This window comes from Kogia breviceps, chromosome 4 (assembly GCF_026419965.1).
Source record: "Kogia breviceps isolate mKogBre1 chromosome 4, mKogBre1 haplotype 1, whole genome shotgun sequence".
Classification (NCBI taxonomy): Eukaryota; Metazoa; Chordata; class Mammalia; order Artiodactyla; family Physeteridae; genus Kogia; species Kogia breviceps.
In genome coordinates, this window is record NC_081313.1 from 62,288,849 (window position 1) to 62,315,773 (window position 26,925).

The following is a 26,925-nucleotide window of genomic DNA, read 5'->3' on the forward strand; positions in this document are numbered from 1 at the left end:
GGGTCAGAAAGCACTGCACCCATCCAAGTAATTGCAACAGCAACATTTCACTCAACCAGACAACATGACATCACACGGCCGAGGGAAAGGTATGTTTTGAGCTCAGAATATGGAACAGCGGGTCAGGCAGGAGCTTCTCCAACTATCTGACTAAGGCACTTACATGTTATGGGAACTTTTTTCTCTTGGGATCAATTCACATTCCCACTATCCATTCCCGTTTCTTGATAAAAACCAAACATACAATCAAAAATAATTTTTAAAGCAGCTTATGCTGAAAGAATATTTGAGGCATTAGAAAGAAGAATCAACGTATCATTTTCATCACTAAAAGATTTTTTCATGGTTACTGAAAACACACTGAGAGCTTGGGGACAGGAGTCAGGGCGTCACTGGGATCCACTAATGTGTCCTGGTCAGCCAGAGCAGTGCCTCCTTCACCAGTCCAATTTCTTGCCAAATTATGATGGGAAGCAGGCTTTTAAAGGGTAGTTTTAATTCACTTTGAGCATCATAAAGGAGGCTGAGTCACAGACAAAAGCAGCAGTTTGGGGTGGACTTGGTAGTTTTCATGTCCTATTGTATAATGGAGCCTATTTATTTCATTTGAGTCTCATGCTTCTCACGCTAGGATCTGACACAGATGTCCTGGTTCCTATCAGTTTATTTTACAAAAGCGCATTTGAGTCTCTTTATCCATATTTCAATATAGGCCCTGTGTTGTATATTTGCGCTTGGAGCTGAAATTTACAGACCTGCCATCCTAGATACATCACAACCATTCTCTGTCACTATGTGTAAGTGTATATGCCAAAATATCAAATTGAGATACCCAAAATTTTAGCAAAATGAAAACCCCCCCAAAACCCTCTCTTTTCTAGCTGGAGTCACCCAAAGCATGATTTCTTAAAATGACTGCTATTGTTAAAAATCATGTTTTTAAATAATTTTTAATATCAGAAAAATTGTTGCCATAGAAAGTTAGGTATTTACCTTGGGTAGTAGAATAATGGATCATTTAGTTTCCTCTCTATACCTTTCAATAGTTTTCTAGTTTTCTACCATTATCAAGTATAATTTTTTATCAGAAGCATGATTAATTTTAAACAAACTAATGAGGATACTAAGGATTTCTTTCAAAAGCTGATATTAAATCTAAAATAAGTGTGGCTCATTGTATAAATAAAGTCTACTCTGGAATCCAAAGGTTAGAATGTATTATTTTAAATGTTAATTTACAAAGAAGAAATTAATGAATGGAGAAGTACTTTTAGAGAGAAAAGTACATTTTAGAGCCAAATTATTAAAAATTATAAAGTGAAACAAGCCCTCAGTGTTTCCACCAATCCCTGTCTAAGCCCCACCTTGTTGGAACAGGGTGGCCCACATACCTGAATGGAGTGGCCCCCAAATACTTGGAATCATATGATGCCACTGAGACATTTTATATTCATTATATTTCAAGAAAGTCTTCTGATGGATATTAAACATTCCTATTAATTTTCCACATAATTTGCCAACCAATAGACTAGTTTCTTCAGCCCCTGAGCATGTTCTTCATTCTTTACTTGTGTATTCCTGACCAGAAGAGACACAGTTCAATTCTGGTAGAAACGTTCCCTTTTGCCAAATAAATATGGTCTTTATGATCAACGTGCAATCTGTTTGGTTTCTGTTTCCCATTCATTTCCTGGATACCTTCTTGAGTTATCTGATAACTACCTGACCAACTAACTACTGCTGCCACTTCAGTTAACACGGACACAATTTATCCAGCGGACATATCTAGGCCCTTGGCTTCTTTTTTTGAGTTTCATCAGTCATGGCATAAGGGACACTTCTGAGCTCTATAGATACTGTACCTAAAAGGAAACCAGTGATCCCAGGAAAAGACCCTCTACATTGAGGATCATGATAAGTAAAGCAATTTGTTCAGGTCAGTCTGAGGCAAGCTACCTTTATACACTAAGAGAAAAGATGCCCTAGAGGCAGTAATGGGGAAGGTCAAATGGGCTCTCTATTAAACAAGAAGACTATTCACTAGGGAAAAAAAGAAAAGAAGGGAGAGGATGTAAAATTGAAGGTAAAATGAAATCTGACATCTGTCAGATCTAAGTGGATGTTGACTTGCCCCTATGTAATCTTAGTCTGTGACTTCATTTATATTCTGAGATCAGCATTTATTACAAATATCCTCTAAGCTAAATGAGCTATTATAATTTTAATAGGAAACTGAAATCTTGGATGAGGATGCCATGTGATAAGTGAGGCATGGCTCCCACAAAATTCAAAATATTCCTGACACATACGTACATCTCACATGTGAATAGGTGATAATAAACACACACTCTACCCTACATTTCTTTTCAGGATCTCAGCAGTTCTGTGAAGGCTTCCCATGCAAGTTCCAAGGCAGATAAGTGGCCAACTACAACAAGGTGCCCTGACTTCTGGGGAGAAAGAGAAAGCTTCTCCCTGGCTTGTTCCATTCCAGAGCAAAGAAGTCGGGGTCTGGGCACATGGACAAGCTTTTTTTAGTCTAAAGCCAAGAGCAGATTTGATCAAATTTCTGGGTTATTGTGGTAAAACACTAAACTTGCCTGTCTTCTGGGAATATTTAGGTAGAACAAGAGGTCACTGAGATAACCCCAGGAATCCCACCCCCAAACTGCCCATGTTATCCCAAGTCATTCTTCTCTTACTGACAAAAACCAAAAGATAAGAAGGCAGCTAAAATACCAATTTGTTCTGCAGATAAAATGTTATCTTAATGCAAAGTTTTCTTCTTGAGATTTATCATTTTCCTATTAAATTGTATCATTTATCATGCCTTAAAAGCAATATAAGTGTCTAAGGAGATCAGTAACAGAGTAAGGAATGAGAAAAGGACTTAGTAACTGGAGATTGCTACTCGTTCATGGGGGGGGGATCTTTCTGGCCCGTTTTCTACCAGGAATTATAAATGCATATATGTCTACACATATGCATTGCAAAGTCAAACTTAAAGTATCAGTTTACTATGTGCAGTGTTCCAACCACAGGGGATATAGTGATGAATAAGACAGACGAGGCCCTTGCTCACTTGGAACTTAATTTGATAAACAAGAAAAATAACAAGCAGACAAGATAATTCCCACTGTGATAAGTGCTCCGAAGAAAACCAACGCTGTGATGGGACAGACAGTGAGTGAGGGGGCAGGGAAGGCAACGTCAAATGAGGAGTTGACTTGTTAGCTGAGACTTAAAATGACAAGGCATCAGCCCTGGGATGGTTAAGATGAAGAGAGTTCCATACAGAGGGAATTCAAGTTCAAAGGCCCTCTTTAATACAATGTTAGGACAGTGGGATACATTGTACCAAAGTTGCTTTCTTTTTTTAGTATATATTTATTTATGTACTTATTTATTTTGGGCTGAGTTGGGTCCTCATTGCTGTGTGCGAGCCCCCTCTAGTTGCAGCGAGCGAGGGCACTCCTCACAGGGTGTGTGGGCCTCTCATCACGGCGGCCCCTCCTGTTGCAGAGCACAGGCTCCAGGCACTCAGGCTTCAGTAGCCGTGGCACGCAGTTTCAGTAGTTGTGGCTTACAGGCTCTAGAGCGCAGGTTCAGTAGTTGTGGCACACAGGCCCAGCTGCTACACGGCATGTGGGATCTTCCTTGGACCGGGGCTCGAACCCATGTCCCCTGCTCTGGCAGGAGGATTCTTAATCACTGCGCCACCAGGGAAGCCCCCAAAGTTTCTTTTAAATTAAATACTATATTCCTATTTTAAATATAGCAGGGTGTACATGTCAATCCTAAACTCCCAATCTATCCCTCCCCCGACCCTTCCCACTCCCCCAGAGTTCATTCTCTAAGTCTGCGAGTCTGTTTCTGTTTTGTAAATAAGTTCATTTGTATCATTTTCTTTTTAGATTCTGCATATGTGATACCATATGATATTTGTCTTTGTCTGACTTACTTCAATTAGTATGATTGGAATATCAATTAGTATGATAATCTCTAGGTCCATCCATGTTGCTGCAAATGGCATTATTTCATTCTTTTTATGGCTGAGTAATAGTCCACTGTATATATGTACCACATCTTCTTTATCCATTCATCTGTCGATGGACATTTAGGTGGTTTTCATGTCTTGGTCACTGTAAACAGTGCTGAAATGAACATTGGGGTGCATGTATCCCTTCGAACTATGTTTTTGTCTGGATATATGCTCAGGAGTGGGATTGCTGGATCATATGGTAACTGTACTTTTAGTTTTTTAAGGAACCTCAATACCGTTCTCCATAGTGGCTATACCAATTTACATGTACCAATTGACATGTACACACTGCCCTATTTAAAATAGATAACCAGGGACTTCCCTGGTCTTCCAGTGGTTCAGAATCGGTCTTGCAACACAGGGGACACTTGTTTGATCCCTGTTCGGGGAACTAAGATTCCACGTGTCACAGGGCAACTAAGCCTGCACGCCACAACTACTGAGCCCGCACACCACACCTAGAGAGCCCATGTGCTCTGGAGTCAGTGTGCTGCAACTAAGACTCAATGCAGCCAAAAATAAATAAATAAATATTCAAAAATAAAATAAAATAGATAACCAATGAGGACCTAGTGTAAAAAAAAACTATATTAACTATATTCCTAATAATTTTCTGTTGTCGAGAAAAACATAAGCTAAATAATGCCTGGCAATCAACCACAAAGAAACTTCAAATCAAATTTTGTAATTATCATCACTTTTCTTCCATTATCTATGCCACCCACCTACTTAATTTCATTGAAATGTATTTATGATAGGATACATATCCATTTGAAATCCTTTTTTGAATGCAATTGTGTTTAAAGGTGGCAAATTAAACCACAGGTTTGACCAGAATCAAGGAAAACCGAATGCTCTTCAATCAAATTTGGCCAAAGTCAGTTAACTTCTTAGAAACTTATAATGGAACAAACCAAGAGAAAGGCACAGCTCAAACTGTCACCACACTTCCTCATGCTGGCCCATCACCTTCATGAGATATCCTTTCAATCCTAAAGACAATTAATTCATAGTTTATAACTGTAAGTTTGAGGTATAGAGTAGATTTATTAGTAAAGGGTAGATTTGTTATTTCCCCTTGGAAAGGTATCTCCTATATAGCAACTAAAAATTCCACATGCAATTTCATAGTTAAATATTGTCACATCAGGGTTTTCTGATGATACTACTAGGAACTAAAACTACCAATACCAATACCAACATATTGTCAATTAAAGTGGAATTATTTTAAGTGGAATTATACTTACGGAAACTTTTCAGGAATATTCCCTTTCAGTTTATAGACTTCATCTGATTTGATTTTTAACGGTCTTTCAAATATTTTATATATATATATATATATATATATATATATATATCTCATATCTGCCCCTTTCTGAATCCCCACACTTGGAGCCCCTTATTCTCACATATATGTATATGTATTATATGTATGTATGTATTTTTAAAAACTTTTAATTTTAGAACAGTTTTAGAGGTATGGAACATTGTGAATGTAGTACAGAGAGTTCCTGGACCTTTGGAACCTAAACACACATAAAATATTTGTACAATAACATATTGCCCAGAGATTACTGCTGTGGTGTCCTGGTCAACCAGTGTAAAAAGCTCAGATAGTGATGATAATAATAATCATAGCTGTATTTATCAAATTCTTTCCTTACACCAGGCCTGGTATCAGGTACTTTACATGAATGATCTTATTTAATTCTCATAATAGTCTTGTAAGTAAGCGTTACCCCCATTTTGCAGACAAGAATACTGATGCTCAGAAAAGTAATTTACCCAAAGTCACCCAATTAGTAAGTGGTAGAACGAGGATCTGAACTCGGGTTTGTCTGATTAGACAGCCCCTGCTCTGTCTTAACCATTTGCTACACTGTCTCTCCAAGATGGGCCCCTGAGTTGCCACGTCTTCTGGTCTGTTATAAATCAGACTCTGCCCCAACCTCAGAAGACAATCCTGTAGGCAGCCTAGGCCCCTATTCCTGGCTTTGCCCAGATCTGGCTTCCTAACCTCTCCCTGTTCCCACTATGCCAAGTAGTTGATTTCCAGGGGATTCTAGATGGACTGAAACTGGAATCTTTGTTGGCATATATTATGTTGCTCTATCAGGCATCTGACTTGGGCAGTCTTTTGGAGTTAAAATGTAATATCAATTTTGGGTGTTCTTTTGAGTTAGGAGAAAATCTAGGTCCATTACTAAGTTCCTATGATGAGCGATATATGCCCAAGGCCAAGAATAGTAAAAGAGCACAAGGGCAAGAGTTGAATGGGCTTCATGGAATACACTGAACTGGAGGTGAGATAATCACATGTAACTTTAAAAACAAAGCATTGTCCTGAAATGCCAACACTTAAAATCATTTTTCTTTTCCAAACTGTTTCTTACTTCTTACTCTTCACACACTGTGTAGGAAAGATCCACTGACCATTATTTCTGCACTTGCAAACATACTCTCAAGATTCTTGACATTTTTCAAGCCCTGAATGCTTAAGGAAACAAACACTGGCTGACTGTAGGGTGTCTCCAAGGAAGAGACTGCTTATGTCTGCTCCTTCCTGAATCCCCACGCTTGGAGCCCCTTATTCTCACAACCTATCACATCTTTCTTATTTACAATTCTCAGCAGGATCCCTCGTTGATGGTTACACAGACTATGCACTAAACACCGTTTCCTCAGTCCATGTAACCACTGATCTTCCTGAAGTTCCAAAATCAATCAGTGCTTCAGAACTTGAGAAAAGATTATCAACAAAGGGAGAGCCATCTAAGAGAAAAAGCAAATAAGTTCTTGCAGAGAAAATAAATGCCATTGTCATACACAGCAATAAGATTGATTAAATTCTTCAAGAATATGAGCTGACAATTCAAGCAGTGGGAATGTGATAACGAAGGTTTCATAGCTTCACAGCAACCCGGCCTCCAAGAAGCCAGCAAGGATGCTTAAATCTTTTTTTTATTGCTATTAGGAAGAAAGTAAAAGTACCAAGATCAAGAATTCAATTTACTTCTCTTAACTTTCTAAACGTTGTATAAATAACTACATTATTGAACAAAGTGCAGTGTAGAATTTGATAAAAAGAAGTGCAACTAAAAATGAATATACCTCCTCACTTTTCAGAGCAGCATGTTCTATTGTGGACAAAAGATTCGATTTCTCAAAGAGCCATGTGATACTATGAATGTAGTAGCTGGAATGCAAAGCAAAAATCTAAGTTTTCAAACCATTTCTGTTACTGGTCACCTATGCTTTTCAACAAATCACCTCCCTTGGGATTATATCCCTATTTACAAAAAGGTGATAATTATTTCTTATCTACCCCAGAGAATTAGAAGACAATGGGGCACTAAAACAAAGGGAACATTTTAAAGACCTTAAGAAGCAACAGCACCCTGGTGGGTAGGGGATGTGATAAGCAAGGAGGCCACCATGAGTGGGGGGCAGGGAGGATATAGAAAATCTCTCTATCTTTCCCTTAATCCTGCTGTGAGCCTAAACTGCTCTTAAAAAATGAAATCTTAAAAAAAAACCAAAACTTTCCATTTTGGAAAATATTACTTCTATTTTATGGAGAAATACTTTCCTAATAGTGAACTTGTCCCCAAAAAAAGAAAAGATTTTATAATCTTAAAAAAGATTGCTGAAAATGGATACAGAAGCCTTGAGAGTATCTTCGACCTATATAAGTCATAATGATTAAAATTTCAAAGAAACTTTTATACAGCATGGGCATTTAATAATACGTTGAGGGCTTCCCTGGTGGCGCAGTGGTTGAGAATCCGCCTGCCGATGCAGGAGACACGGGTTCGTGCCCTGGTCCGGGAAGATCCCACATGCCGCGGAGCAACTAAGCCCGTGAGGCATGGCTGCTAGGCCTGCGCATCCGGACCCTGTGCTCCGCAACGGGAGAGGCCACAACAGTGAGAGGCCCGCATACCGCAAAAAAAAAAAAAAAAAAAAAAAAAAAAACGTTGATCCCAGATCTCATAATCCTATTTGTTCTATGTTGTAACAGTATTTCTTCTGGCACCAACGAGGAGTGTTATCACATCACAGCAAACAAGTTAAATATTTTGGGTTTTCTTTAGAGCAGTTAGAAAAGACTTTCTTTCCCACCTTTGCTTCCATCATGTTGCATTCTGCATTTATAAAATGGTAATAGGGGTGATCATGGTTCTTGCCCAAGTGCCTCTGTACATGCTGAGACCCACTGGAGTAATATGGACTTCAAGTAATGAGACTGCCTTCTTTCTTTTTTCGATATTCCAACCCCTGATTTATGCAACCAAAGGAATCACATCTTTCGGTAGAGTCACTGGGAGGCAATACCCTTATTTCAGTGATGCTGTCAGTGCTCAAGGCTGTTTTTGGAAACATCTTCAGAGCCAGTTTACAAGCCTCCTAAGCAAAATGACCTCACCACTCCTGCCTCCAAAGAAGGAGGTTAACAGACACAGCTCTTGCTTTGTAGAACCTTACAGTCTACTATGTGTTATTTTCATCTTAGCATGATCATTAAGAGAGAAAATCTTTGGTAAGTAATCCCTGGGGAACTCTCACAAGGAATGAATTACTGCAAAGCTACAATCTAGAGCAACACTGTCCAACAGTAATATAACCTGAGCCACATATGTAGTTTAAAATTGTCTAGTGGCCACATTTTGAAAAAGGTAAAAAGAAACAGTTAAAATTAAAATTAATAATATATTTTATTCAACCCAATCAGTTCAACATGTAATCAATATAAAAAATTATTGATATTATTTTACATTCTTCTTTCATACCAAGTCTTTGAAATTCAGTATTTTATACTTACAGCACATCTCAATACAAATTAGCCACATTTCAGATGCTCAATAGCCCTCTGCAGCTAGTGGGCACCTATTGGACAGCACAGATCTGGATCTTTTTTTTCCCCAAATAATGAAGGCTAGTGAGCTACTTCGTATTGGATTAACTGAGTTCTTCTTGACATTTTCTTAATTCCTTTCACTTGTGAGTAGATGATGATGGTACAAGAAAGCTGTCTGTAACACTGGGCAGAGTTTGGCATTATAACAAAAAAAGCTATAACAAAGTCAATCTGACCTATGCCAGAAAAAGTGGAAATTAAAACAGAAATGGTAAAGAAAGGTCTAGAAGCTCTTTCACCCACCAACAATTTGGCCTCTGGTTGGCCTCTGAGATGCCACTGTAGCTTGGAGAGGCTGCCTGTGGCTTTCTCAAAACCGGGAAAAGCTGGAGACAGCTTTCAAGGGGAGGGGTTTGCCTTTGCCTAGGAAAAACAAAACCTGTGATCTAAGTTGCCTAATCATTCACAACCCAAACATGCTGAAAACAAAGGAATAGCGAGGGGGCAAGGACCTGGAGAGAGCAGTGAGCCAGAGGGGCTGGAGAAGCTGAGACAGGAATTTAGAGCTTAGGAACAGCAGGGGAGAAAGGAAAGGAAATTGAAGACTCAGGAAGTGCCTCTGAAGACCCTTCATTCCATTATCCAGGGAGACCAAGGAGGCCAGGCCTCCCTGCATTCATTCTCAGCAAGAGTGCAGACTCCATGGCCCAGACCTGCGCACAAAGGTACTTCATGTCTGTTGTGTGGGACGGACGCACATCCTTTAAGAAGAGCCATACCAACCACCATCAAGATTTGCCATCCAGGACATGCAGTGTCCCAGTGTCACATGGGGTTCTCTCACAGATAAGCAAAATCCTTGGCCATGTGGCCAAGGGCTAGACTGCTTGCCCCACCTCCCACTGGCAGTTTCGAGGAAACACAGCTCTTGCCTCAAGCTCTAGGTAAGGATTAGTGGGCAATTTTTGGTGAATGAATGGAGTTGATCTCCTTTAAAGAACTTTAAATTCTTCCATTAAATGATCAAGAGTGGAAACCTGAGATTTTGAACATTAAAAAAAAAAATCCATGAAATTAAATGTTTTCTGTTCCATAACTTGCCCCATTTCTTTTAATATAAAAATGTTTTAAATTACTAGCCAGTTAAATTAAATAATTTTCCTTCTCTACATTCAAGCAAAATTAACATTCCAGGAGGACACATCCATGGTTTTGGATGTCCCTTTGAACACCAATGGGAAGGCTGGACTGGCCTAGTCACCACACCCAGAACACACCTTTGCTTCCCTCCCCCTGCTCGTCTGCTCATGCCACTCTCCATGCCCCAGATGCCCTGCCCTCTCTTTCCATTCACCTGCTGATATTTTATCCATCATTCAAGCACAGTTTAATTTATATCCTAGCTCCTCATGAAGCCTCTCCTGCTGACCCTGATCCAGAGGCTCTCTTCCAAACTTCATCTTTCAGTTCCACTCACTTGACTTAGACCTGTGGCCTGTTGGTAGGTGGGTGTGTTGCTGGATCTCGAATGCAAGCACACTCCTCCACCTGCAAATATTTCTTGAGCTTTGTGCTAGGCACTGTGCTGGACTAGTGGCTCGACAGACTTTTTGTCTTCCCTGTGACCATTCACACTGCCCTCTGTAACATTTCTCCTTGAACTAAGTGATTTTCAGCCTGGAGATCAGGGAAAACGCACAACTCCTTCTAGTGCATGCGTCAGAGACCCAGACAAGGGAAAGGACTTCTCCAAGCCATACGCTTGCCTGGCCCCTGCCTCGGCCCCAAGGGAATGTGATACTTATGCCTCACATCTTTAGCTTCTGGTCTCCTCAGGACCAACACATTGTCCTAAATAAAATCGAGAGTCATGCTTATTAACTGACTAATTCTTGTTGTCAGGAAGAAAATGATGATGCACATGGTCAGGTGACCTCACCTGGTGATAGCGTGATGATCACAACCCACCACAGATACCAATCATGCCCCTCCCTTCAGGGACTCCCCGATGTGAGCTGTATGTACTGCACACAGGGCACTTTTGGGAAGTGGATTTTCAACAGATCCCACCATTTAGCCTGCTCTATTACCTCTGGACTCGAGAAAGACCTTCTAACATCAAACATGACACCAAAACGGGATTTTAAAGCAGCACCATAAAGCCAACATTCTTAGTCCAAACACAGCACTCCCTTCCTTCTTGTACACTGTTGACAAACGTGTATATGTCTGTGGATGTCAGAACATGTTACCAGATCACAGGCTGTTTCGAAAACAGATACAGCTTTGGGTTTTGTTGGTAGTCTCCACAGAAGTGGATGCCATTTTTAATGTTTGCTAAGTTTTTTGAAGCCATTTTTCTTTTTTAAAAACTCTGCCCAAATAAGAAAGTGTTCTGGAGTAGAGACAATAAAGAAACAAATCACTGTACTTGGCACAGTCATCCTAGGAGGGGTTGATTAAGTGTGGACCATACTGTGAAAGAAAAATAGGAACGAGATCATAGAGACCACAGTTGGTTAAGGGTGACAGCCGCCAGAAAGGAACAAACCCGTGGTGCCAATAATCTCTGAAATATTTTCTCATTAAGGACACGTGAAAAAAGAGCCCCCACTAGGTTAAGGATTATTCTGTAAGAAAGGAACAAGCCTGGAAGGCAGATTTCTGTATACAGTGTTTTGTTGATGCTTGGTACCTAACTGCCAAAGTCAGCAAGAGACACGATGGGGATTTTTTCAAATATATCATTATTATTGTTTTTAGGCCTGGCCAGGGGAATCTCATGCTTCTGAGAGCAAAGGATGAGCAGCCTTTTAGAGGCCAAGCACAGCAGGGCTATCTCCCACAAAGAGCTTCGGCCCTGGTTCCCAGGCCCTCCTTGGAAGAGCAAGTCTCCTTAAACTCCTGGGAAGGAGGGAGACAGCAGCCTTTCCTCAGCTGCCTAACAGGGGGCCTCAGATCAAGTCGGAAAACCACAGCAATCACTGTATAAACCCAAAGTGGAGAGGAATCTGGGACAGAATGCCGGCACAAGCTAGCCCTGGAATGCTCCAATTTTGGAGCAAATGCCTTGTTTCAAATATATTCCACACACATGCACAGCAGTTACCACTGCCTCAAGGAGAACCCCACACATGGACAGTAAAATGGGGAAGAATTAGACTGTTTGGGTTCTTTAGTAGCTAAAATTTAGTCACTCTCATTTTTTTGTTTTCTTAAAAAAACTAGCACACAGTCAATCCCCATTACATCCTGGCAGATAGGAGTATAAATAAACAATACACTGCTTTTGTTTGTCAACTGAAAATACTGGTTCCTAACTTTTTATCTTCCATTTATAATTAATGGCATTGATTTTTTAAAATTCCAGGCGCAAAACACCTGAAATACAATCTATTTTCTGCTATTTCAGAAACAAATAATTCCTAGGCCATTTAGTCCCCTCTTTCATCCTCTGGTTGCCTACTGTGTATTTGCATCTATAACTGGGGTGACCTGACTTTACTTCAGCCCCTTCCTCCTGCTGTGACTGTGGTTCCCACATGATTATTTTTATGTAGAACCTCCTTTTCACCTTGCTTCATTCTCCAGTGCAGCCTGTCCAACCTAACACTCCCCTCGCCTCCACAGGGACTTTTGGTTCTAATGAGCTCTGTGAGAAATGTACAATATAAGAAATGAATCCATTTTAAATGTGACCTTTAAAATGGGGTGCAAAACAAGAGGCGAAAGTAAACCAAACAAATTGGAAAGCTTGTAATTTAGTCAATAAGTATGCTTGCTCAGTTCAATATATATTTTCCATTAAGTATAAACTCAGGGAAAGGCCACTTCTCATAGAAGTGTGAAAGTAAAGATTATTTCATGTTTCTCATGCTAAGAAATTCGTAACACCAATAATACGATATTATATTATAGTATATAAGTAGAATTATGATAAAACATGGAATATCTGATAAACATAGGGATCGAGAAGCATCTTTGCTTTAGACTCTGGGCTTGTGGATTCAATGGTTTGTCACAGAGAATACAAGTGCAAGACTTTGTTCTGGGGGCCTTTAAAATGTATTGATTATTATTTTCTCTCAATAAAGTAATCAACAAATCCATATGCACTACTGCCTATTACTAACAAAACCTTAAAGTGATCTGACATGCTTTTAGCATGGACATTAACATGAAAATTCTAAAGAGGTGAAATGGGTTAATGACCTCTGGCTAGGGAGAAGATAGTTCTCGTCTCATAGTTTTGAACTATGTGTTATTTCCCTCTATGGTAGTTGTGTTGAAAAAAGCACTATTTGCAAAGAGAAAGCCAGTGTGGATCCACTATATCACTTATTCACTTAACAGGTTTTCCTTAGCTTTGTCAGAAATGCATTTAAGAGTTTGAAGAACTTAGTGAGATTGATTTGCCAACATCAAATTACTTGGTTCCTGGCACAGAATTTCTATACTATTTATAAGTCTGCCAACTGCCTAGTAAGTACATTTAAACTGTGAAGGAGTTCTCCATTTGTTGGTACCAGTTTTGAAGGGAATCCAACATACGAGGGAGAAAGGGACATAAGATTTAGGGGAATTAGTTAAGAATCTTTATCACTCTAAGATATTAAATCACACATAATTTTGTGAAAGATAATCAGATAATAAATGTTAAAAGTTTAGGCTCTGGAATAAATTACTCTGTTTGTTCAAGTAGAGATGTGTGATCGAACAGGATCTGGTCAGGGTTCCTCTACGGTGGTGCTACTGGGTTCTGTCACTCTCTCTCTATTCTTCATTAGGTAAATTTCCAGGGTTTGAACAAGTTACCTTAAATCAAAAGTTCTCAAATTTCTCTATACAGAAGAATCACCTGGATTACTGTTAAAAATGAAGATTCCTGGGCCCCGATCCCAGGGTTTCTGATTTCATTCATTTAGGTTCTGATTTAGTAAGTCTGTAATAGAGTCTGAGAAATTGTATTTTTAAAAACTGAGATGAAATTCACATAACATAAAATTAACCATTTTAGTGTGTCCAATTCAGTAACCTTTAGTACATCCACAATGTTGTACAGCCATCACCTCAGCAAGTGCATTTTTAACAAACACTCCACTGCTGCAAGTGGTTCCCAGCTGGCACACTGAGTTACCACCTTAAGTGCTCAGATGATGATGACAAGGGATGAGGAAGCCTCATGGGTCTCCTGCAGATTATAAGAGAAGATTTTTTTAAAAAGTGTCTTCAAACATCTGCACCTAAAAAATATATGCCTTTACCTCTCCGCTTCACTAAATATAAGTGTGATACCAAGAAGCTAGTATATGTCAGGGTTTTCTATACTACTGGATTCAACAGTTATTTGTTTGGATGCACCCAGTATTTTTTTTTTTTTTTTTTTTTTTGGTTTTTGTGGTACACGGACCCCTCACTGTTGTGGCCTCTCCCGTTGCGGGGCACAGGCTCCGGACGCGCATGCTCAGCGGCCATGGCTCACGGGCGCAGCCGCCCCGCGGCATGTGGGATCTTCCCGGACCGGGACACGAACCCGTGTGCCCTGCATCGGCAGGCGGATTCTCAACTACTGCGCCACCAGGGAAGCCCGCACCCAGTATTTTTATGCTTGTGAAGAAGAGCAGTGCCAAGTGAAGTAAAGTGAGAAAACTGGAAAAAATGAATCACCATTCTATAACCAGCCAGATCCAGGGCTTGTTTCCTTGGGTTTTAATCACATGACTACAGCACATTATTAAATTCAACTTCAGGCAATGAAATTGTCAATAAACACAGAAAAAGTCTCCAGAGGAAATTAGGTTTGTCCTTACAGTCAAACTCTCCTCTAAATGTAAGTGAAAATGGTTATTCTGATAAGAGTTAATATAAACATATAATAGCTGCAGAAAGATGTTGAGATCAATCGTTATTTTCTCTTCAAGGTTTTAGACTCAGTTTTCCTAGTTTTAATTCATGATCAAGTTGCTCCAGAGTTGGCTCAAATTTTAGCTCATTTTACTCAGGGTTAGACTTCTGTGAAGATTCCTGGAGTTTAGCAACTATAAAGCTCAGCTGTGGTGATAGGAGCCCAGGTTAAAATGGTATCTTCCTAATGGCTGTTAGTGCTGCTTCTCTTAACCAATACTCTGCTAAAATTGCATAGACATAGAATAAGATGAATAACATCATGTTGTGATGAGTTAGAATAAGATGAAAATTCATTACAATGCGAGAAACCAGGACTCACAGACAATCTGTAATGTCAGAGAGAACCCTGGAGAAATTTCCATAAGCTGTAGGGCTGGAGAAACTGAGCTGAAGAAACAAGGGTTGGTCTACCCTCTCTGCCTCGACGTGGAGCCACTTGCCTACCTGAAAAGAGGCAGTAAGGCAGCCCGGGAGGGGACAGTGCTCATATCTGACATGACCAGAGCATTACTACCTCTTCAAATTCCTATCTGCAGTAAGAGATCACAACTCCCAGAGAACAGTGGGCAGGCAGAAGAAGGGGCCTGACAGTGGGGCACACTGCCCTGGCAAATGCCCCCCGAAGTAAAGCCCTGAAGGTGTGGAGACAGGAAGAATCTGGTAGCCATGCCAAAGAAGCAGCCCGAAGATAAGAAAATGTTAAGTAGGTCAGTCAGGTTCACTGGAGTGTAGGACACTCAATGCCTAAAGGCCACTGGGAACAGAGTGATCTGTGTGCATCAACCTGACCCCAAGCTATAGATCTGAGAAGGAATTAACCAGGGGACAGTGACCAGAGGCCAAGAGATGGCCATGCACTCTGGGTGGATAGATCCTCGACTGCTTACACTCAGAGGAAGAGTATATAGCTGGAAATGATTTACTATGGAAATGACGATTTTAGAAAAGTTCTATTTGGAAAGATTCAGGAAAATCTTGGGTTTTATGGATAGAAGTGTAGAAAGCCAAAAAGTAGAGATTAGGGACAATGGGATGAGACAGAAGGAAAAGATGAGATGTAAAAGCACAGCTGATTAGCTTTAACAGGTACTGACCTCAAGTTGATCTGAGTTTGCATTCTCCTCTTCCATCTATTAGATGTATGGCTCTTAGTCTGTTCGGCAGCTATAAGAAAATACCATGGACTGGGTGGCTTATAAACAACAGAAATTTATTTCTCACAGCTCTAGAAGCTGGGAAGTTCAAGGTCAAGGCACCAGTATAGTTACCTTCTGGTGAGAATCTTCTCCTGGTTCACAGCCAACATCTTCTCACTGTGTCCTCACACGGAGGAAGGGGCTAGAGATCTCTCTGGTGTCTCTTTTGTAAAAGCACTAATCCTATTCATGAGGGGTCCTCCCTCATGACCTAATTATCTCCCAAGGGCCCCTACCTTCCAACACCACTACATATGAATTTGGGGGGAACACAAACATTCAGACCATAGCAGTAGACTTGGGCAAATCACTTAACCTCTTTAAATTTTGGTTTCTTCATTTTTAAAGTAGGGATAAAGAAACCCATTTCACAATGCTACTTGGAACTTTAATGATTAAAACATGATTAACAATGAGAAAGTATAGGAAAAGCACTAGAATGGCCTGGGATGTAGTAAATATTTAATAACCAGTAGTCATTATTATTACTAACAAACTTAAAAGAAAAAAGAACTGATTGAGGCAAAGAAAGGATTGCAAAGATGTTAAAAATACTATCAATAGTAATCTCCACTGGACATATTAAAGAGCAGAATTAAAACTGCACAAATGTCTAACTGGTAATGCAAAAGAGCTCCAGCAGACTGAGAAAAAGGATGGAAAAACTGAAACCGATGAAAGAAAAGCTGAGTCAGTAATTCAACCTACTAATTAAAGACATTTTTGAGAATTAAATCAAACAGAACAAAAGCAATAAGCTAAAATATGAACAAGGAAGACTTCCTGGAGTGAAAAATAATCTCAGCATGCAGATCAAAGGGCTCACTGTATTTCAGGCAAAATTAATTTTAAAATATTTTAAAGACCCACACCCCTAGATATAATTAAGCAAAAAATTTAAACTATGGAGATAATTTTTTTAAGCCTCCTAAAACGGCTCCAGGGACCAGCTTACGAGAGGGATTTTTCAAACAATCTGCAAAGTGTTCCAGAGCATAGAAAAAGATGGAAAAACTTCCAAAGTATTTTACGACACGTGTATAACCAATACAACAAAACCCAACAGTGAGAAAAGAAACCACCTACTCCACTTTTACTTTTAAATCAATGCAAATCTTCTAAATAAAACCCTAGCAAACTGAATCCAGCAGTATAATTAAAATACATACACACTATAAAGTTGGATTTAGCTCAACAAAGCAAAGATGGTCCAAGACTAATGTATCTATTAATATACCAAACTGTCAGAATAGGGCAACCCAATTATAAGGTAATTCCCATTTTCTCAGTGTAAAGCTCCAAAAATTATTTTTGCCGACTTAAATAAATATTATGGATATTTATGAAATAGTCAACTATCTATTTAAAATATATCTATGTATACACATGTGAAATCATATAATAAAAGAGATATACAGATCTTAAAATATTGCTTTTTTCCACCTTCACTTATCATGAAAAAACTGTATTCCACCTCTCACCATGCACACTTGACATCAGTATCTGTTGTCACAGGAGCCACCCTGAGACGTTTAACAGTTTTCCAGAGCTACCATTTTCACTTCTGTCTGAGTACTTCTCAGTCTGTGTATGATACATCAATCCATATATATGTTCATTTCAGGATATAATTTATCCTTAAATTGTATAATTGTGGTATCTACAAGAAAGGCTTGTTTCACAAACTTATAACTTCCAATTCTTAAAACAGTGAGGTCATTTCCCAGGAACAATTACTAAATCAGTATTAAATGTCTTGGACTCCTTTTTAATTGATTCTTTCCAGTGACCTCTATAAGCATTCAATACCAGCACTGATCAAAGTGCTTTACCAGGCTGTTCAAAATAAAGGAAATTGAAAACGACTCTCGGACTATGAGAGAACTTGTAAGGACTTTAGTATAAGATGTTGCCCTCTTTTCTGAAGGGTAAGTTTTTTGGGGAAAACATATGTTATCTATACTCAACCTTTTCCACAGTAGGACACACTCAGAAAATTATAGTATTTGTATAGCACTAAAGCAACTGAAAAAGGCTGGTCAGGGTGGATGCTACCCCGGCCCTGCCGAGGCTTCTCATCAAATCAAAATTGCAGCACACCTCGGGGAAAGCACTGCTATATCTTGAGGTCCAGTAAGAACTTCCAGATCAACGTGTCAGAGGCAGAAAGGGTGACACCCGGCTCTGCCTGGCTGTGTGACCTTAGGCAAGTTACTTAGCCTCTTTGTGCTTCAGTTCTCACATCTGCAAGATGGGATAATAAGAGTCCCCAGAGAATTACTGTGAGGATTAACTGAACTAATTCATGTAAAGCACTTAGAACCATGTCCCACACATGGTAAGTACTCAGTAAATGCTATGTTCCATAACCATGCCTAATTATAAGCAAAACAAAACAAAACAACTCTTTTAAAAATCTATAAGTAGAATACCCAGATTAATTCCTCAACGTGTCACCTCATACTTCTCACACAGTCACTTTACAGTAAAACTTACCAGATGACAAGTCCTGACCTCATCCTTGGAGTTTCCAATCAAATTTTTGGGTTTTAGCCAAGGATCACTAGGGGTCTGAAAAAGCCTCCTTCGTGAAAGACAGACCAAAAGAAAGATACAAATGACCTTAGAAGAGAAAAAGTTGGGAGTACAAGCAAACTTAAAAATATATACAATATTGTGAAGCAACTATATTCTGACAAAAATTTTTTAAAAAGTAAAAAAAAATACATGTATGTGTATACCTAATACACACATATATGTATATGTATACACATACCTACATACACACTCACATTCACATACATATATATATATATATATATATATATAATTAATGGTTAAGAGCACAGGCTTTGGAGAAATAAATTATTACATTTATAAAATAAAAATAAACTTTACAAAAAAGGAGTTATCAGAAAACAGGAAAGAGTTTTTGACAATTAAAAAATATGGTGGTTGCTGCTACTGGGCATATGCCCTGAGAAAAACATAATTCAAAAAGATATATGTACCCCAGAGACTTTCCTCGTGGCGCAGTGGTTGAGAATCCACCGGCCAATGCAGGGGGCATGTGTTCGATCCCTGATCCAGGAAGATCCCCCATGCTGTGGAGCAACTAAGCCCGTGCACCACAACTACTGAGCCTGAGCTCTAGAGCCCACAAGCCACAACTACTTAGCCTGCACACCACAACTACTGAGCCCGCGTGCCGCAACTACTGAGCCCATGTGCTACAACTACTGAAGCCCGCGCGCCTAGAGCCTGTGCTTCACATCAAGAGAAGCCACGGCAACGAGAAGCCCGTGCACCGCAACGAAGAGGAGCCCCACTCGCCGCAACTAGAGAAAGCCCACATGTAGCAACAGCAACAAAGACCCAATGCAGCCAAAACTAACTAAATAAATAATAATAAAATAAAAAACAAAAAAATATACATGTACCCCAATGTTCATTGCAGCACTATTTACAATAGCCAGGATATGGAAACAACCTAAATGTCCATCTACAGATGAATGGATAAAGAAGATGTGGTACATATATACAATGGAATATTACTCAGCCATAAAATGTAATGAAATTGGGTCATTTGTAGTGATATGGAAAAACCTAGAGTCTGTCATACAGAGTGAAGTAAGTCAGAAAGAGAAAAATGAATATCGTATATTAACGCATATATATGGAATCTAGAAAAATGGTACCGATGAACCTATTTGCAGGGCAGGAAAAGAGATGCAGATGTAGAGAATGGACTTGTGGACACAGGTGGGGAAGGGAAGGGTGAGACGAATTGCCAGAGTAGCATTGACATATATACACTACCATGTGTAAAATAGATAGCTAGTGAGAAGTTGCTGTTTAGCACAGGGAGCTCAGCTCAGTGCTTTGTGACGAACTAGAGGGGTGGGATAGGGAGGGTGGGAGGGAGACACAAGAGGGAGGGGATAGGGGAACATATGTATATGTATAGCTGATTCACTTTGTTGTACAGCAGAAACTAACACAACATTGTAAAGCAATTATGCTCCAATAAAACAATAAAATAGACTTGAATAAAATGGCGATTGCAATGAATTCAATAGAATGATTAGAGAATAATGATAAGGAAATTTCCCAAGTAGTAGAAGAAAAATAAAGAAAATAGGGGAGGAAAAAAACTAAGAAAATTAGAGGATTGATCCAATATCCAAATAACAGGAGTTTTGTACAGAGAGAATAGGAGAAAGTTGGGATGGAGGGCCAAACAATACTGAAATAAAGAACACAAGGAAGTTTCCCATAACAAAAGGATCTGCATTTTCAGATGGAAAGTGCTCTCTGAGTACTCAGCATAATGAATAAACCACAATCTACACCTAAAGCACATCATAGGGAAATTTTAGAAAACTATGTCTAATGAGAAGGGGGGAAAAAACCAAAAACCACATATATATAACAGATTAGGAATCAGAATGACATTGCCATAATGAAAATGATTTGTCAAAAATTTTTTCTCCCTTCTTTTGTTTTTTCTGTAATCAGTGATGTATGACTTTATTGTCAGAAAATTTTAATATAAAAAAATCTATACTTGGAGACTCTAGCCTAGATTTAAATGGTTCCATTTCTTAAGTGTCTTCATAATGTCACAATCTGCCCCTGCACCGATACAGAGACCCCCTCTAGTTAGCGGAAGTCCTCTTCATAGAGGATGCCTGGGCTGTAGAGATTGTTGGAAACAAGTCAGTTCAGGGATTCACTGCCCAGCTGCCCTGCATAGGAGTGTTGTCCACTCTCACTTACTCAGTTACTGAGAGCTTGTTTTCAAGCATACTCCCACAATATTTTGATATCTGAAGGAAGACAGGAGAAGGCTCATAATTCTTAGACACATTTTTCTATCCATTATTATCATGTCTCCACTCTTGTAGCATTTATTTTAATAAGGAATTGCTAAATGCTCAAATTTATCTTCATTCCATTTATTGAATACTATGTCCTAGGCTCTGCCAAGAGATGATTTTCCTATTGACGGACTTACCTGTGGAGAAGATGAACACTGTGTTGTTCCAGAGCCCACGGCTTTTTAAGGCTGTGGTGACATTTCCCACTGCTTCATCCATAAGGGACACCATTCCTGCATAGTAATGCCTATTCTTATCTTGGATAAAGTCGTATGGCTTCAGGTATTCCCCAGGGACCTGAAGGGGCTCGTGGACAGACTGGAGAGCAAGGTAGAGAAACAGAGGCTGGAAAGAGAGTTTGTGCAAATCAGTTAAGAGGGCCTGGAAGCATTAAATATATAGAGAGAAGCCCAGATTTATCAGTTAATAAAAGTAATATTCAGACAACTCACAAACTGGGTTAGAAATATTTGTAAGTCATATATCAGATAAGGGACTTGTATCTAGAATATATTAAGAACTCTTACAACTCAATAAGAAAACTCAATTAACCCAACTACAAAATGGGCAAAGAATTTGAATAGATGTTTCTCCAAAGGAGATATACAAATGGCCAATAAGCACATGAAAAGATGCTCTGCATCATTAGTCATTAGGGAAATGCAAATAAAAACCACACTGACATACCACTTCATACCCACTAGGAGGGTTATAATTTTTAAAATGGAAAATCAGAAGTGTTGGTGAGGATGTGGAAAAACTGAAACCCTCATTCATTGCTGATGGGGATGTAAAGTGGTGCAGCCAGTTTGAAAAACAACTCGGCAGTTCCTGAAATTGTTAAAGATATAGTTACCATTTGAGTCAGCATTTCCATTCCTAGAAAAACAAAAGCATAAATCTACACAAAAACTTGTACATGGATGATCACAGTGGCATTATTCATAATAGCCAAAAAGTGGAGACAACTAAAATGTCCACCGGTTGATGAATGGATTAACAAAATGTGGTATATTTTCAGCAATATACAGCAATAAAAGGAATATGATGCAGTCGTAAAAAGGAATGAAGTACTGACACATCCTACAACATAGATACGCCTTGAAAACATTACGTAAAGTGACAGAAACCAATCACAAAGATCACGTTTTGTATGATTCCATTCATATAAAATGTCCAGAATAGGCAAATCTATGGAAACAGAAAGTAGACTAGTGCTTGCCTGAAGCTGTAGGGAGTTGTGGGGGAGAGGAGGGATGAGTGACTTATAACAGGTACAAGTCTTCTTTTGGGGGTGGTGAAAATGTTCTAAACTTAGACTGTGGTGATGGTCGCACAACTCTGTGAATTTACTATTGAACTGTGTACTTTAAATGGGTGAATTTTATGAAAATAAAGGTTTGAGTTCTAAAATGGCCTAGAATGCTCTGATCCAAACAAATAATAATAATAATACCAATAATTCTGTCTCATACAATACTCAAAACCACCCTGCTACACCCATTTTACAGGTAAGTTAACTGAAGCTTAGAAAGGTTATATGACTTGCACAAGTTCATATTAATTGCAGAGCAATTTCCTATTGGAAACCCCACTATTACAGTGTGGCTATGTCCCAATAGATGGGTTAGCTTTCTGCTTTAGCTGAAAAATAAGTTACCACCTTTTAGGAGAGGTTTAAGGATTGTTTATATTTTTATAAGAAAACAAGTGAACACCATGCCTTATTAGTCTTTGATCTAGGACCAAACATAGGACAATTTAATTCCTGGAAACTAAGGAGTATGATACATTGATTCTATTTTACCTCTTACCCAACTTACAGAATTTAATGTTAGTGATATTCTGAGTCAGCCTCTTCCCCTTAATGAGTCTTTCTGAAGGCTCTCTTCACTGTGCTCCTATAGAATTCTTTAATGAATTGAAAACCCTCAGAGACAACAACTGGCTCAACCCAAGAGTAAAAACATAATTCTGTTGGAGTATTTGAGGCATTTAAATCTCATAAAGGAATGGAGAAAAGTTAGAATGCAGACTGGGAGGTGGGCTCATATTTCATTCATTACTGTTGTTTTAATTACATATTACACATCACTGTGATACAGTAATGGGTATATACATATAGAACTCAAATAGACACCCAAGACAGTATTTTTAGTTCAGATCTTTGGAACTTAGAAACACCTTTTCCCCAAAATCAAAATGTTCAAAACGACCGTTCAATATCAAAGACATCACTTTAAAACCTATTTTACTAAGGATGCAGGTGATGGAATAAAAACCATGATGAGGTAGACCCTAGGCTTTGTTCTTACATTGTTTCCATGGGAACACATTCCAAATTCCAACTCCAAAAGGCAACACTAACCACTCTGACACGGCTTTAGCTCTGCCTCTGCTGTTCTTGACACATGCACGTTCTCCTCCAGCCACACAAGTCACACTGAAAAGTCCTGTTCCTCCAGACCATGGTGAAGGGAATCCCAGCAGATGCCCCGCCCAGGTGGGGAGGAAGAAGACGTTTGGAGGGGAAAGGATATGCAGGGGCATCCAGGACCTGCCAGCACAGTGAGGTTCTGCAGTGGGAACCGCCGTCTGGATCTTCAGCAGTAGACCAAGCCCATGCCCCAGCCACCAGCCACGGTCTGGATGGGGACGGATTAAAAACTTGGAAAGCTACAACAATCTACAACCCACATGAAGTTTTAAAAATCAGGAAATGTCACATGAAAACCTGTTTTGTTTAGTTTTTTTATTTTCTTGAAAAATCAGAACTTCTGACAACTCCAGGTCCACACTCCATCTGACAACAAATGGCTGGAGTATGAGAAACAGAGACCCCCAGCCTCCCCCAAGGGCTCTCTGATTTTCTAGTCTCCCCACTGTCCTACCTGAATGACTTCATTTATTTAGGGTAGCAGCCTGGCCCTTGTAAACATTAGACTTTGTGACCCTGGTCTGGATTCTCTACAGTGGACAGGGGTGGAGAAATGAGAAAGGGAGCTCACTGTTTCACGAGAAAGTGCTCACCCAGGCCATTACGGGCAACTCAGCAGCTCCCGTGGTTAAGGAGAGAAAGGGGGAAGGAAGGCAGGTCATTTCCAGCCAACAAGTGATCCCTGGAGGCGATAGCTGGGGAGGGTGGTGGAGGGGAGATCTCATAACCACTCTGGGGAAAAAAGAATGTTTCTGGGACTATTATTAAAGGGTCTTATAAATATTCAGTGTGGAAATCACACTTTGTTAAATATAGCAAGAAATTACTTGAAAACCTTTCCTGTAATTATTCTTTAGTGGTTGAAGACATGACCCTCGCTCTTGAGGGATTAAAATGATAATACTACAACAATTCCCCCATTTTTCCAGTGGTCAGGCTCCTGTTAATTCAAACAGAAGAGGCATAACTGAGAAGAGAAAATGAAAACAACCCCTGGGAGATGCAGTCTTCCCTGGCCTATGACTGTTACAGGCCCCGCAAAGGGCGCTACCTGCCAACTAGACTTACAGGTAAAGGTGATTCTTGAACAAAACAAGTTGCCTGTTCCCATTTCGTCAACAGTGATCTAGGACCATTTAGTGTATGGGTAAACATCCTTGCACACATCGGTACGGCTCTGGGTCACCAGGAGTCAGAATGATAAACAGTGTAGCCCATTTAATGAGGTGAGGACCAATGTACCACATTTTAAAGTATTTCCATCCAATATTGTAAAAATAAAGTTTCAGCTCTCACAAGGTGAACTTTATTCATGGAACAACTCATTTGCCAACAGTGCTAGATGTGAAACATTTCTATACTACTTTTAAACTGAAAAAAAAATTAACAGAGTACTCTTCTTATTACCACATGGTAGCCCAGTGGAAAAAACAATTAACTTGGGCCCCCAGGTTCTCCACCACAGTCAGGAACCCACCTGCAGCCTCTTGTCCTAAGACCCTCCCAGTAAACAGCTGTAGCCAATTTCCCTACATCTGCCAACCTCAGCTCACTGTTAGCCCAAAGTGAGCAGCCGCCGCCATCCTGGGGATGGGCGCATTATTATTATTCTGTCTACTGACTTGCGTTCCAACCTAATGGACCCTTAGCCTTTGGAGACTTTCAGGCCCATTCTGACCTTACTGACATCCTGATTCAAAACACCAAAGTCCTGGACCCGAGTTTGATCTCCATAGATCTCCGGGTTTCTGCAGGACCTTGATCTCTCCCTTGGTCTTTCTTGGGTCCAGATCTCTGCCCTCACCAACCCAGTTACAGCTGCCACCTTTACACCAACCCTAGCTGTATGCCTTTCTTTAGGTCTATAAATGGAATCCTAAATGTGAATCATGACCAACCAAATGTTTAGGTATTAAGTAGAAGTATGACATTATAACCTAAAGTTATTAGCATATTAAAATGGTGCTAAGGGTTCATTTCCCTTTCTCATTATGCTAATTCCAGTAAGGAAGAAAGCCTTAAATTCATTTCTTTAGTACATTTCCCTAATTTAAAGTATAACTTTTAAAAAAGCATATGATATGTTTTTAAAGTGTTATTCTCTTTGACTTCCAAATTAAGACATTTCTTTCCAAATTGTGACAGGAAAAAGTAAGTGTCTACCACTAAAAAGTCACATTTGTTTTAAGAAGCTGCTAGTAGATGAGGTATGGGAGAAAACATTTATTTTTATTCTGCAAAGTTTTGAGGGGGGCTATTTTTAACCAAACAATATTTTGTGAATGTGTTACTTTCACATTGTAGTATTAGTACTAAGGGAATCATCCTGTAGAAAAAAGAGAAAAGACATTCCTTCTTAACACTGCGCAATGGTTATTAGCAATATCTCCCTGATTCCAGCACCAATTGTGTTTCTGTTAAAAAATAGCTACATATGCTTTTTTTCTCTGAGTGCTCTTTAAAACAGACACATTTTTAAGTCAGCTTGTGGATACTTTGTATTTCTTTAATGATTTCCATCTTAGAGCAAGTTGCCTATGTTACAGTCTGTAGATAGCACAGAGAAGTTAGAACAGAATTAGATTCAATGTTGGAATAAAATGATGAAAGTCCTGTAATTGGTGTGCTGCATCCTTTCATTGAGAATTGAAACTATAAACATTGGCATTTGTTGTCTTAAACTTTCTGGGGCTATTACTCAGCCATTGATTATTTCATTCATTTATGTCTATGCTTCAAACTTGACTTTGGGGATGCTGAAAAGGCTGGCTACTGCTTCGGAACATTTCAGTCACTGTAGGAAAATGACCACCTCTCACCCAGCAATTTCCATATTTCCTCTGAGCAGCACCATACTCATCACACGGGTGTGGGTGGCTTGTGAGCTCTTAGGGCCTACAGTTTTCCTCAGTTCCTGAGCCTTCCCCCACTACACCAGTTGAGACAGCCCACCCACCAGGAATGATTTCACCCCAGGTGCTTCCTCTTATTTGATTAATGTTATGGACACTGGGAGAGAATACTCTATTGTTCCTCAATGGAAACTAATTTTTATTGTAGGCATCTTATACTTGTTGCATGATTAAATAGTGGTATATTGTGAACTTGTCAAGGGCAGCTGGCTTCTGCTTGCTTCTCTGTGCTTGAGAGGAATCGATAGTGACTGCACATCAGAATCACTGGTTGGAGGTAGGGGCAGAGGGATAATTAAATACCAGTGATAGGGTCCCACCCCGGACCAAAAAATCACAATATTTGGAAGTGGTATTTCTTCCAAGCTTTCCAGATGATCCCAATATACTGTCATTGTATTGTATACTGGAACCATTAAGCTGAATCACACACTGGGGCTCACAGTCTCTGGTCTGGGATATAAACTGTGAACTAGGGAGGCTTGTCAAGTGCACTGAGCTCTGGAGTTAAACAGTACAGTTTCTGATTCTGTGGTCTTGAACAAGTTACCTCACTTCTCTAAGCCAGTTTGCTTACCTGTAAAATGATGCCCACCTCAGACTTCAAAGGACAGGACAAGGATCACAGTTCCCTCAAGACCTTATCTTGTTCTTTGGGTTTTTAACCTTATCTATAACATGCCAAGCATACAG

At 39.6% G+C, this 26,925-nt stretch overlaps 1 protein-coding gene across 1 annotated transcript in view; it reads right to left on the bottom strand.

Moving 5' to 3' along the window:
- Positions 1-26,925, bottom strand: part of ARSB (arylsulfatase B) — a 177,412-nt gene that overhangs the window by 117,492 nt on the left and 32,995 nt on the right. Inside the window, exon 4 of the mRNA XM_059061387.2 lies at positions 21,021-21,228. Within this exon, the coding sequence (XP_058917370.1) occupies positions 21,021-21,228 (208 nt within the window). The remainder of the gene's footprint in view (positions 1-21,020; positions 21,229-26,925) is intronic.